At 39.8% G+C, this 14,481-nt stretch overlaps 1 protein-coding gene across 1 annotated transcript in view; it reads right to left on the bottom strand.

Moving 5' to 3' along the window:
• Nucleotides 1-4,822: 4,822 nt before the first annotated feature.
• Nucleotides 4,823-14,481, bottom strand: part of ERLIN1 (ER lipid raft associated 1) — a 38,168-nt gene continuing 28,509 nt past the window's right edge. The window contains exons 10-12 of the mRNA XM_006831243.1: nt 8,398-8,487; nt 7,401-7,480; nt 4,823-5,044 (exon numbers count right to left, since the gene is read on the bottom strand). Of these exons, the coding sequence (XP_006831306.1) occupies nt 4,823-5,044; nt 7,401-7,480; nt 8,398-8,487 (392 nt within the window). The remainder of the gene's footprint in view (nt 5,045-7,400; nt 7,481-8,397; nt 8,488-14,481) is intronic.

The following is a 14,481-nucleotide window of genomic DNA, read 5'->3' on the forward strand; positions in this document are numbered from 1 at the left end:
TAGTTTCCCTTGCCTACTATTGTAAAATAGACACTTGAGTGGGATAGAAAGGAATGTTGGGAAACATGATTAGAGAAAACTTGTAAGCCCGTCTTAAGCCTATAACTGAATGGAATACCTAAAAGGGGTTCTAGAACTTGCTCAGTAAATAGGCTTCTTATAAAGCCTTTGCAGAGTATAGGACCTTAGGTGGAATCCTGAGTCCCATCCAGAACCAATGAGGTGGGACATTCCCACTAGCAAGGACAAGTAGACCAGCCTGGAACAGCTAGAACAACAGAAGATACATCTTCAAAGAAAGATTATCAGAAAAAAAACCAAAACAGAAATTTTAGTATGACTGGCTACTACAAGAATAAGCAAGCTATTCACCAGGAAGCCTTCAAGGCAAGCAATCAAGTTCCTTCAGAACAAACTCCCCTCTAAGACTGAAACTCAAAGGGAATGCATGAACAGGAATGTAAGCTTGCTGGCAATCACATTGCTCTATTAGTGAATGGAAGAGGGGGAAAGGCAGCACTGAAGAAATGGGCTGAGACCATTGACTCCCGTTGATCTGGAGATGAGAGGAAGGGATGATTGGTCCAAAGTGTGGTGAGATCTGGGATACTTGAGCCCCTATGGACAAGGACATAGCCACAGAGGGCTAGAGCTGAGAGTGAAGCATCCAGCTGATATGTGAGGAGAGATGCACAATATAACACCCAAACTTGCAGACAGTACCCATTTGATCTAGTCTCGATGGCTTGATAATCAGAACTCGACTAGAGGAAGATGAAAAAAAAATTTTTTTTGATAAAGGAAACAAGGGTAAATTGCTACAATTTGATGAACCTTATCTATATTCATGGAGGTAGTAACTTTAAATATCAACAGAGAGGGAAAGAGTCTTCACATCAAGTACCAACGCTATCCCCTCTGAGCACAGGGTAGTACACAAGGTGTACACAGGGTACACAGGCAACTTAGATATTGGCTAACTAAAATGAGGGGGCAATAAAGGCACAAAGTGACTAGCTTGCAAGGCTTCAAGAGGGAGTGTAGCTTAAGAAGGTGGGGGTTGGGGAGGGACAGTAAGAGTCCCCACTGAATAATTTTCATCTTGTCTAGATGGGTCTGGTGAAAAAAGATGGGGATAAGATTCATATAATTCAATAGTGAATAATCATTAATCATGACTAATTTAGACTGTCACAAATGTAAAGGTAGAAGTTTTGTAACAAAACAGTGGAGCAGTTAATCTTACAGTCTAGAAACAGAGGACCCTAGGACCATTAAGAGATAAGAGCACAAGCAGAATGTGGGACTTTATCCAGAAAAGCAGCGATGCCAGAGACAGAGATGGGGACACGGACAGAGCGAGCGGTTCAGGACTCTAGATTCATGGGAAGAGGACTAAGAGCTGGTGGCCAGGAGGCAGACTTGCAGAATGTGCCCTTTGGAGGTATAAATTATTATATATGCCTGAGTGTTTGTGTTTTTTAAAAAAGCTAAAGTGAATAGAGAGAAATACTGTTAACTAATGGTATATGTAGGAGATTATAATCATTTCAATGAAACAAGGTATATGATTTGTTGACTATAAAACTGATGATTTGCCCTGTAAACTTTTACTCAACCCACAATAAAAACCTTAAAAAAAAACAAAGCAAAACTGAAGAGGTATAGGAAGACTGTACCACAAATATATATATATATATATATATATATATATATATAGGTTTGAGAAAGAAAAAAAAAAACAAACTTACAGGTTAATTGATTTGAATTAAATTTCCCAGATGTGCACTAGCTGCATAGGCTACTATAGGCTCGGGGCCCAGAGAAATCTGGAGGAAGGGTCTGCTTCCCTCAAAACTCCTAATTACACCCACTGTTGCAACAACACTGTAAACATGTCCCTAGGAGGGAATGCAGAGAAAGCTTGGGAAGAGCAAGCCCAAGTGAATTAGTCAACCACTGGTTGTATCAGAACATTGCCAGTTATCAATTATCCAAATTGTCCTTCTGTCACTTCAGGATAACTACCTCCCCTTCCTTCCTCTGTGTAAGTATTTCAGCTTTCTGGGAAAGACTCAAGGGACAGGATGCTTTTTCCTCTTCCCTCCTCTGCTGCTGGTCCCACCTCCTGCTTAATCCCATGCATCAGGAGAGTGACAATTTTATTTTTTAACATTTTTTTATTGAAGGCAATGTTCTGGGAAGAGAACAAAAGCTTCTACAGTTTCGTTAGACCATCAAACAAACTGGCTACTTAATTGTGTCAGCTGCTGTTGAGTCGAGTCCAGTCGAGTGGGCGCCAATTTATGGCCGACACAGAATGAAACACTGCCCGGTCCTGCACCACCTTCAGGCTCACTGGTCTTCTGTTCACGTCCACTGCTGAAGCTAGTGCATATTTTGAATGCCTAGTCCTGGTGCGGCACCACAGGATAAACAATCAACCTCAAGGCAGTTCAACTTTGTCAGTTGCTCCCTGGAAATCACATACAGGGTCGCTGTGAGTTGGAACCAACTCGTCGGCAGTTCACCATCACCACCACCAGCCTAGAGGGCTATTCTTCCACTACTATACTGGACAGCATTAGGCTGTGATCTGTAGAGTCTGCACTGGCTAGTTTTTGGAAGTAAGTTACCAGGTCTTTCTTCTTAGTCTGAAAGCTAGGCTGAAACCTGGGTGAACCTGTATTTGAAACTCCACACACAGGCCAGCAACCACAGTACTACAAATTGACACGGTATGCTTGAGACAACAGAAAAGAATGGAGACAAAAAAAATTACAAATCACTGATAGTAAAATAGTTTATTTCATTTCTTATTTTTTTAAAAAGGTAGCATTTCACATATAAATTTAGACCTCAAGATTACAGTATACATTTGCCAAAAGGAACATCCCTGAAGGAGGGACAGGCTGAGAGCTCACTGAGTGAGCAGAGGGAAGCACACTCCAGGGGAGTCTGGGGGACGACCTTGCTGTAAAACTTCACAGGGGCATTTCCCTGCCCCCCTAGCCTGACACAGGGTTTCTGGCTTGTACGCAACCCCACACCCATCGCTGTGGGGGCCACAGCTTCTAGCTCCTGTCAGTGGGGGGAATCTCTAAGAATGAAAGCACAAAAATGCCAATGATCCAGATTCCCCAGTAACAATCATTTTTCTGCAGCAACAATATGACAGAGGAAGAGTTTTTATCACTCAAAATTCTTTTAAGGAGGGCTAAAGAATACAAAATTCAATCAGAAAGGAATTTATATAGTTAACTGAGCAAAAAGGAACCAAAAAAATTTTTTGAATGATTCTCTCCATATTACAAATGCCTCCGAAGTATAAGGTCTAGGGAAAAGACCCATTCCAATCTGGGATTTCCTTCCTTTCCCAAATTAAGTGTTTGGCACAATCCACAAGCGGTCATGAGGCTGACTGGCGGACACTCAGCTGGAAGCTCTCTTGTAGTGGTCCCATGACTTGGGGCTGGCTTCGTCACAGCGGACACACGATGTGTCTGAACAAGCTGCACAAACTCAGGCCTAACTACAGGGTTCACGGTTTCAGGAAAGTTCATATTAAGGGGGAAAAGGTCCACATGATACAGCTCTCTCAGAGCTGCAAGCTCTCTTCATGGAAAGTTCAGTCCACCGAGTACCCAGGGAAGGTACAAGTTAGAAAAACAACTTTGATTTCAGCATCTGAGGGCCAGGAGGGAAGACAGAGATGACGACCAAGGATATTTTTTATCCTTCGTTTCACACTACAGGGCTCCTGATGGACAGTCTGAAGAACAATCAGTGTGCTACTTAGTAACCATGGTGGCCGAAGAGTTGGCCTCTAGGCAGAAATGCAGGGGGGTAAGCAAACATACCCCAAATCCAGTTTAAAAATTACAATACTGTGCAGTGAGTGGCAAGGAATTGTATACTGCGCCTATTTCTGGCTAAAACCTGTTCCACTCTTGGCCAGCCAGAGGTGAAAGGCAGCATGAACGGAGTTGTCTGTGGCTAAGAACCAGGCACTTATTCACACGTGGCCTGGGGCAGCAGTTATGCCCAAGATCATCGCCTAATGGGGAGGCTCTGTCTCACCCAAAGTTTCAAGCTTCAAATCAAGCCAGCCTGAGCCTATTAATGCAGTAAACATGTGATCAGGACTCTCTACAAGGAACCTCTGGTTGGGTAGCAAGGTGCATGTGCCAACAGGCCACCAAGCAAACTGAAGGAAAACAGAAAGATGTAAATCACGTCAAGTAAATGAGTGCTCAAATGGAAGGTCATTTCCTGGGGGACCTCAGCGGCCTGGATGTTAAAGACAAGATGGAGGCTGGCACAGGGTCCAGAAAGAGAGCCTGGGGTGCAGTCAGTCTTCTTTACACTTATCAATCCTGGCTGTCTTCCCTCCGGCCTCTTTATCTCTAGAAAGGCTGAGCACACATTTCCCCAGAGACCACTGTAAACATTAGTCAATAGATCTCAGGTTAGAAAACACAGCTTGTTAAGGATTTAGTATTTAACATTCCAGTGCAGGCAGTATCTTAGCATCAGACATTCCCTCATTCGTGAGTACCAGTTGAGAAAACAACATATAAAAAATACTTGATAAAACTGCAGCCAAAAAGACCACTTGAGTGCCAGACAAGCTGGTTCTATCCTGCATGACCCAGGATTACCACAGGAGGCAGAACGAGTTGATGAACCAGGATTATCACAGGAGAGGCAGAACAGACGACGTACACACGTTCTCTGTAAATCTGAAGAGTTGATACCCATTGTTCCCACTTAACCCCTTTGGGCCACAGCTTGGTACAGGAGAACATTTCCACTGCTTGCATCAACCTGTGCTCTCCTTGTTTTGGATAGGACTCTCTCCAGAGGGTTCAAGAGTCTCCTTAGAGAGGAGAGAGCTTTCTCTTCTAGTCCTAACATCTGAATATTTCAAAGCACAAGAGGAGTCCACAAACATATTAGGGATGCTGCTGCCAAAGTATATCTTACTGTTAGAAGCAATGGCCTGGTACTTTTTGAGCTCCAGATATTCCGGGGTCAATTTGTGCTGTGTAGGGGCAAACAAGAGCAAAAGCATTAGGACACTTGTGCAACAGTCATCTCTCTCTTCCCCAGATCCTTTTTCTATGGCTCTTGAGATATCATTTCAACTGTGAACTGCTGCCAATGACCCTACCTCATTCACTTTGGGGTGTTGAGTATCACACTGACAAGTCTTGAAGCTCCTTGAACAAAGTCCTGTCCCAGTGCAGGAGAACCTGCTAACGTCCTAATAGTGCTAACATTTCTACAGTGATTTAGGGTCTACCACATACACTTCTCATTCCTTTTGTCTAGCTGAATCCATTGGAATTTCAGATTCAGAGGAAGGTAAACAGGTCAATGGGTGGGGGTGATAAGAGCTTCAGAGGAAGGGGCCATAATTTATTTTAGAGTTATCAAAACAAAAACTCTTACTTCTCAATGTCTAGTCCACTTTTCAATTTCCTTTTAACATCAGTGGACCAATGAATGACATTTTAATTACCTGGGTTCATAACTTTATAATCAGCCACCCTGATTCTGCTTTTCTTGACCAAATTCAGAACTAGCAAAAATCTCAAGAAATCAACTAGTCTGGCCTCTTGTTTTTACCTAAAAGCTGCTTGTTTAAACAGTTTGTGATGAGCAGTTGCTTGTCAACCACCTTCCTACAAATCTCCCTCCACCACCTGCTGCAGTGTTTTGTTTTAATCATGGTGCCACGATATAGCCAATTCAGATCTTTCTGAGTTTAATTAAAACTCATTTCCAGTGTTTCCTGGAATGTATAGATGCTCCTCCAAAAGACCATCAGAACCTGGCCTAATAATCTTCTCCTCTCCTAGAGTGTCAGTCTGTCCTCTAAACAAACGAACATTTTGTCCAAGTATTTTTTTTTTTTTTCTGCATTCTGATATCTTTGATGCCCTGGACCTCTCTTCCTCTTTGGCTGATTCATATCCTCTGGCAAAACACTAACCAAGTCTACTCACAATACCTAACCAAATTATTTCTGAAAGCATTTGAAATCCAGTTTGATATCTGAGTAACATTTTTCAAAATGGCCTAAGGTCAACTTCAATGACAGGGTCTTGAACTTGTGCCTGGCCAGCATCTCCCATTACATATTTAGAAAGCCAGTTTCAGAAACTGCAATTTCCCATGTTGCTTCATCTTGACCAAATTCCATTCTGTTGCTGCATCAAGCATGTTATTTCTAATTTATATTTGTTTTAAAAGTACTGACAACTTTCATTCTGTCTACCTACCAAGTCTAGTAATTTCTTCTGAGTACAGATCATGCTGTCCTTACAAAACTGAGTGTTAAGTCCTGTCTTCTTTCGTATATCTTGACTTGAGCTACGATAGTGTATGTTAGCAACTTCTATCTCAACACTTTCTCCATTTGACTCTATAAATAATACCCTTATAGGTCTTTAGAATACTTAGAATACTGTTTGAGGTGGAGCTACTTCTTAGTTAAATAACTCCTGTTCCCTAGGTCTATATTCTCAAGCAAATCTACCCTAGTACTTATATTGTGTTCCCATCCATTGCCCTAACTCCTTCCTCTCTAGTCAGCACACATTCCTCATGCCTGGAATTACTTTTTATATCCGATAACAAGCAGTTCTCAACTGGGAGCATTTGGAAATGTGCATGTGAAGAGGGTGAAGTTTGGCAATAAGCGACAGGTGAGCACTAATGAAATTTAATGGACAAGAGCCAGGGATACAAAATATTGTACAATGCACGAGATCGTCTTTAACCATGAAAAAGTATCTCACCTCAAAATACTAAGAATGTCTCTGATAAGAAACACTGCTCAAAGCCAACTTCTTGATGTTGTTTTTAAATGTTGCTGAGTCAGTTCCGACTCATAGAAACCCGGTATAGGGCTTCTGAGTCTGTAAATCTTTGTGAGAGCAGAAAGTCTCATCTTTCTCCTGAGGAGTGGCTTGTGGGTTTGAACCATCGACCTTGTGGTTCGCAGTCCACTGTTACAGAGCCACTGTGCTCCCAACCAACTTAGCACCTGCCAAAAAAACTCCCCCCAAAAACCTACCTTATCTGGGAAGCAATGCTAGTCATTTTAGGTGGAAACCCTCAACCTCCTTGATTACTGAGTGAATTAATGGCATATGATCTGCTTATTTATCTGTCTGTCTTTGTTGTGGGCTCCCTACTTTAAAAGGGACTATCTATAAAGTCCTCAACCTGGAGAGTGTATAGTAGGTCTTATTAAGTGATGGCTGATTCTGGAGGGTGTGACATTCACTATCCTTCCTCGACACTGGATAAAATCACTCTATTAGAGCTCCCCATAAGGGACAGCACCCCCAAAATGTACAACTAGGAAAGTGTCATGGAGAGCCAGTCACCTTGTTTGAGGTGGCATGTTTGTGTGCAGCATAAAACTCAGCATCCGCTTTCGCCTTCTCTCGAGCCAAGAATGCAGCATCTAGCAAGCAAAGAGAGTCAAGGTGTTTAAAACAAAGGACATTGTCAATTCACTCCCTCAATGGGTAAGATGTGACTCTACCAGAGGCAGGGTCCCTTTCTCCACTGCCTAGTAATTTGATTGCTTCCTTTGCTTCACAAATTGACAACAAGATGAACAGTTGTCAAATCCCAGTTCCCAGACAGCTTTGTCAAAGGGGAACAGTGTTATGGATGTAGACTCACTCTCAGCTCCTTTGCGCCCACTTCATTTCCCACAAGACGTTGCTCATTTTCTCCTCCCCTAGTGGCCCTCCTCCTGTCACCCAACTCTCCACTCAAGCTCTAGGTTTCATGAAGAACAACTGGAAGTCTAGACATGGATGTCCTGCTCTGCCTACTGTGCTAACCCAGCCCCTCAGAACAGGAGGCCACAGTACAGAAGGAAAATGGGTTCACTAGGGTCTGGTTTTTCAAGATTGCTTGTGAATTAAGAACTACATTTTAACGAGGTGAAATCAAAGAGTTTGATATCTTCTGTGAAAACTGGGGCTTCTCTCCCCTCCGCCCCCCACTCCCACAGCTAATTTTTTTGTTGTTGTTGATTGACAGCTAGGAAAAAAACTGATGGTAAGTTTTATTATCTTGTGCATTCTTTATAATTGATCACAGGTACTTCTCATACTTTGCCTAGAAATAAATGTTAACTAATGAGCCCAAATTTAAGGAAAGAAAATAAAAAGCCAAGTTATCCACAATCAAACAAAACCAAGACACAGCTACTTAATAGCAATAGATGTTGTTTTCTGTATAGACTACCAGCCACTTTCTCTAGACCAGATTGGCCTTGTTGCCCACCCCAACCCCAAGAAAGAACCCCACTCCCTGGGTATAGCAGCAGTTCAAGATAGCCACAGCCTTCTACTCTCCCTAATGTACCTTCAATTTCAGAAATGCGCTTTTCAGTTTCCTTCTCCATCACCTTCTGCTGAAATTGAATTTTTGCCACTTGTGCAATCTTCTCTGCTTCTATAATTACACAACAAAAGAAGACACATTCAAACGCATGGCTTTGCTCCTGCGGTACTCCAACTCAGCAGCACAGCCTAACATTTCATTGTGTGAGATTCTATGGGCTAATTGTTTCATGATGGTTTATCTAAGCAGACAATAAGCAACTCAAAGGAGTTTCTAGTTCAATGCACTATTTTGTCAGTACAAATTTTGTGGGAAGAGGGGATCCAAAAATAACAGTTCCAGTCCCTCATGGGGCAATATAGCTATGGTCCACAAACTAATGGGGGAAAAAAGATACTTTATGAAAGAAAGTACCACGGAACCAAAAGAGAGCAACATACATGAATGGCAGCAACGGACAATTATACCAGGTGGAAGGGGAAAGAAAGAATAAGGGAGATAAGTTAAACCAAGGAAGGCTTCCTGGAAGAAACACATATAACAGGTACAATTCTCCAGGGAGAAGAACCATCTTGAACCTAATGCTTTAATGAGATAGCTCCAAAATATAAAAAGAAAAACAAAAACACATGTGGTCCTAGTGAAAACACACCTCTCTCTGTTAGTTAACTGATAGCTCCAGAGGGCAAAATTTGGAAGAATATAGATATGAATACACAATTCTTGATCTAATGGACAAGAGAAACCTGCATCCACACTAGTGAAGACACATTCAATCTTCCCAAGGACACACAGAGTATTTATTAAAAATGACCATGCAGATATTTATGAATTCCAACAGAGACTGACTTAAGAGACCCATTTAACAGATCATTTTCTCTGACCACATGCACTAAAAACTAGAAACCAACAATAAACAGCAGCCCCTAAAATCCCTCAACCAAAAATTGAAAAATGTACAACTCATAATTCATGGGCTACAGAAAATAACAGTGGAAAAAGTTTTAAAAGAATGATAACTGAATCCCAATAAATAATCTGCATTTCAAAACTTGTGAGATATAGATAAACAGTTCTTAGAAGATATTTTATAATCTTAAATGCTTTCATTAGAAAAGACTGAAATCTAATGAATTCAGTGTCTAATTCAACAAGTTAGAAAAGAACCAGAGAGTAAACGCAAAGAACATAAAAATAAAAAGTAAATAATATAATTAAAAAGAAAGTCTCAACAGAACAAACAAAAGTCTAAAACCAGTTCTCTGAAAAGACAAATAAAACTGGGCAGACAAAGGGTCATCCAGATGCTGTAGTGCATTTAAAAATAGTAAGAGAATATTATACATGTATGTCCCCAAACTCAGAATTTTAGAAAACGGACAACTTTCTAAAAAACTATGAGGGGGCTTCTAAAAGTTGACGGAAAATTCCAATACCTTTAAATTTGATTTTTCCACAAACGTTTTGAAGCTCCCCACAGAATTAATCACTTTTTTTCAGCTGCTACTCAAAGTGACCGTGAATAAGGTTTCTGAGGCTGAATTTTCCAGCCTTTGTGGGAGCAGAAAGCCTCATCTCTGTCCCATGGAGCGGCTGGTGGGCTAAAACCACTGACCTTGTGGCTCTCAGTCCAGTGCTTATTCTATGAAGTCATCACTTTCCCATATAATTACTTAAGTGGACTTCAAAAAACAACAAATGGCTGAGTAGACCTACATCCATTAAAGAAATTTAAAAGTTCCAATCCCACTAGACAAAGATGAACTTACAAGCAAGTCCAGCAAATCTACAGAAGAGGATATAGATCATATGCAAAATGAACCAGAAAGAGAGGATGCCTGCCAACTCCTTGAGGTAAATGTAACCATGATACAAAGAAACTTGACAGTAAGAGTACAAGAAAAGAAAAATATAAATTGATCTCTCTTATTATAAAAAATAAAAGCAAAATCCTAAAGAAATTACTAGTAAACAATATACAGAAATGAATTAGGGAGAACCCAATACATCATGAGCAACTAGTTTTATCTCATGAATGCAAAGATAATTCAATAATAGAAAATCTACATCCACCTAATAAAAGTTAAAGACAGCAAACATTATTGGGATTATTTCCTTTCAAAGACAGGAATGCCAGCCATCTTTTTTATTTCCCTTCTCCTCAACACTGTATTAATAAATACTGCCTGAATCAGTAAGATATGAAGAAAAGATGTAGGATTACATAGAAAGAAAAGAACTGTCCTTACCTAAACATGATATAATTGCCCACTTGAGAGAGCCAAGAGTTTATTAGAAATAAGAGGATTCTCAGCAAGATTGCTTAAACAGAAAATCTACAAACACACTTATGTGTAAGAAATTTAAGAAGGAAATTATTCAACTTTTGGGGGAAGATATTTCTCACAAATGGAAAAATATAATAGATACATAAGACCTTTTTTCAAAGTATAAATGGAAACTATACACATGGATCTCGCCAGATGCAATACACAGGAATCAAGTTGACTACAGCTGTGGGAAGAGATCATGGAGAAACTCAGTATCATCAACTAAAACAAGGCCAGGAGGCGATTGTGGATCAGACCATCAATTGCTCAGAGTCCAGTTCAAACTGAAGCTGAAGGATATTAAAACAACTCCACGAGATTCAAAACCAGCCTTGAGTATATATTCCACCTGAATTTAAGAGATCATTTCAAGAACACATTTGATGCATTACACATTAATGACCAAAGACCAAAGAACTGTGGGATGACATAAACAGCATCATACATGAAGAAAGCAAAAGGTCATTCATTAGGTCATTAAAAAGACAGGAAGGAAAGGAAAGACCAAAATAGGTATCAGAAGAGACTCAAGCTTGTTCTTACATGTTGTTGTTGTTGTTAAGTGCCATCGAGTCGGGTCCGACCCATAGCGACCCTGTACAGGGTTTCCGAGGGTGTAAATCTTTACGGGAGTAGAAAGCCTTATCTTTCTCCCGCGGAGTGACTGGTAGTTTCGAACCGCTGACCTTAAGGTTCGCAGCCCGATTCGTAACCACTACGCTACCAGAGTTCCTTACATGTAGAGAAGTTAAAACGAAAGGGAGAAATGACGCAGTAAAAGACCTGAACAGAAAATTTCAAAGGACAGCTCAGAAAGAAAGTAAAATATTATAATGAAAGACCTGGAGCTAGAAATACAAAAGGAATAAACACACTCAATATTTTTCAAACTGAAGAAAAATTTTAAGCCTCAGCTTAAAATACTGAAGGAGTCTCTGGGCAAAATATGGAATGATGCAGAAAGCATCAAAAGAAGATGGAAAGAATAGAGTCATGGTACCAAAAATAACTGGGTAATGTTCAACCATTTCAAGATGTAGCATATAATCAAGAACTGATTGCACTGAAGGAAGCAGCCTAAGCTGTAGTGAGGGCACTGGCATAAACAAGGTTCCAGAAATAGACAGGATGCCAAGGTAAATGTTACAGCAATTTATACATCACTGGAGGCACTCACTCGTCTATGCCAAGAAATCTGGAAGACAACTACCTGGCCAACCAATTTCAAAGAAAAGTGACTGAATCAAATGCAGAAATCATCAAACAATATCATTAATATCATGTGCTGAAGAGAATTTAAAAATGGTTACAGCAATACATTGACAGGGAACTTCCAGAAATTTAAATGGATTCAGAAGAGGATATGAAACAAAGAATATCACTGCTGACATCAGATGGATCTTAACTGAATGCAAAGTATACCAGAAAGATGTTTACCTGTGTTTTATTGACTGTGCAAAGGCTTTTGATTGTGAGGATCATGACAAGCTATGCACAACATTGTGGAGAAGGAGTATTTCAGAACACTTAATTTTGCTCATGAGGAACCTGTATAAAGACTTGTTGTTGTTAAGTGCTGTCGAGTCGATTCCAACCCATAGTGACCCTGTTTAGGGTTTCGGCTGGTGAGCTTTAACTGCTGACCTTGCAGTTGAAATGATTTTGCATTCTGACGTATTAGCCCAGAGCGTCACACCAGGACTCCATGAAGCAGTTACTGGAACCAAACCAAGGAACTCTGAATGGTTTAAAATTAGGAAAGGTGTGTGCCAGGGTTGTATCCGTTCATCATATTTATTCAATGTGTATGCTGAGCAAGTAATTCATGAAGCTGGGTTATATGAAGAAGAGCTTGGCATCAGAATTGGAAAACTCATTAACAACCTATGACATGCAGATTGACACAACCTTGCTTGCTGAATGCAATGAGGACTTAAAATATTTACTGATGAAGATCCAAGACTACATTACGGATTGCACTTCACTGTAAATATAAATAAAAATCCTCACAACTAGATAACAAATAACATTGTGATAAACAGAGAAGAGACTGAAGTTGTCAAAGACTTCATTTTGCTTGGATCCACACTCAATGCTCATAGAAATAACAGTCAACAAATCAAATGACACACTGCATTAAAAGTGTTCAAGAGCTAAGAGTTCACTGTAAGGACTAAGGTGGGCCTGCCCCAAGGCATGGCATTTTCAATCACCTCACAAGATGAACAACAAAGAAGGCAAACTGTAGAAGAATTAATGCATTTGAATTATGGTGTTAGTGAAGAATACTGAGGCCACAGACTGCCAGAACACATCTGTTTTTGGAAGTTGTTTTAGAAGAAAGGATAATGATTTTGACTCTCATATTCTGGACATGCTGTCAGGAAGGAATGGTCCCTAAAGATGAACTTCATTGTTAATAAAGTGGAGGATCAACAACAAGAAAGGAAGACCCCTAATGAGATGAACTGACAGAGTGGCAACAACAACGGGCTCACACATACAAATTCTGAGGATGGCTCAAGGCTGAGCAATCATGTTCCTTCTGTTGTGCATGATGCAGTCGCACTAAGTTAGAGCTAACTTAACAGCAACGTAAGACTCAGTATCAGAAAGACATAGATTCTCTCCAAATTCATGTACATATTCAGTGCCATTCCAATCACAATCCCAAAACAATATTTTACACAATTTGAGGTCCTGATTCTAAGATTTATATGGAAGAATAAAGGACCCAGATTGTGCAATTTCAGAAATAATTAAGAACAGTTAATAGGAATAGTTAAAGAGAAACTCTCTCTACCAAGACACAGAAAGAAAACATAAAAACTACAGTCATTAAAATAAGGTAGTACTAAAGAAGGCTAGACTTTAAAAAACAAAGGAAAAAAATAGAGACCTTAGCAACAGACAAATTATATATAGCACCACGATACACAACAGATATCAGAAATAAGTAGAGGAAAAGAGTTTGAATAAGTCAATGGAATCCTTATTTCATACTAGACACTAAAATAAATTCCAGATGGATTAAAAACCTAAATATAAAAGCAAAAATTAAAAACTGTCACAATAAAAGTATTACTTTGGTGTGGGGGGGAAGACTTCTTAAAGATAAGGAAAACCTGGAAAGGAAATGGCTAATGCAATATTCACTCATCAGAATATGTATGTCAAAGATACCATAAAGTTCAAAGACAAGTCAAAAATTGGGAAACATTATCTGCAATGTATAAATCTGGGAAAAGATTAGTATTCAGAATATAAAAGAAACTACAAATCAATTTTTTAAAAAAGCAATCAAATTATGAGCTACGGGTATCAGCAGGCAATTTATATACAAAAAGGAATGCCTAGTATGCAATATTCCCTTTACGAGGGAAATTCAAACGCACATACAACACTCTCCCACCACCATCAAACTAACACATACTTAAAAGTCTACTAACTCCAAGAGTTGAAGAGGATGCAAAACTGGGAACTCAACTTATAGCAGCACAAAACTCAGACCTCAGAGAGTGCCGAAGAGAGGGTGAAATGGTAGGGCCCCATTGGAGAACAGTGTGACCACGGGCATACCCTGTGAGCTCTGCTACTTCTATTCTCGTCAACTTCAAAACAGTCTAGATTTTAGAGTAGTATTTCCCCTCAAACTAGCTATGATAAAGGACTGTTTTTTGTCTTTATATTTCAACCTGTTTAGCAACCAATATTTTATAAATGATATAACAACTTATTAAAAAAAAAAAAAAAAACTAGAAATACATTAAAAAAA

This window comes from Chrysochloris asiatica, unplaced genomic scaffold (assembly GCF_000296735.1).
Source record: "Chrysochloris asiatica unplaced genomic scaffold, ChrAsi1.0 scaffold00003, whole genome shotgun sequence".
Lineage (NCBI taxonomy): Eukaryota > Metazoa > Chordata > Mammalia > Afrosoricida > Chrysochloridae > Chrysochloris > Chrysochloris asiatica.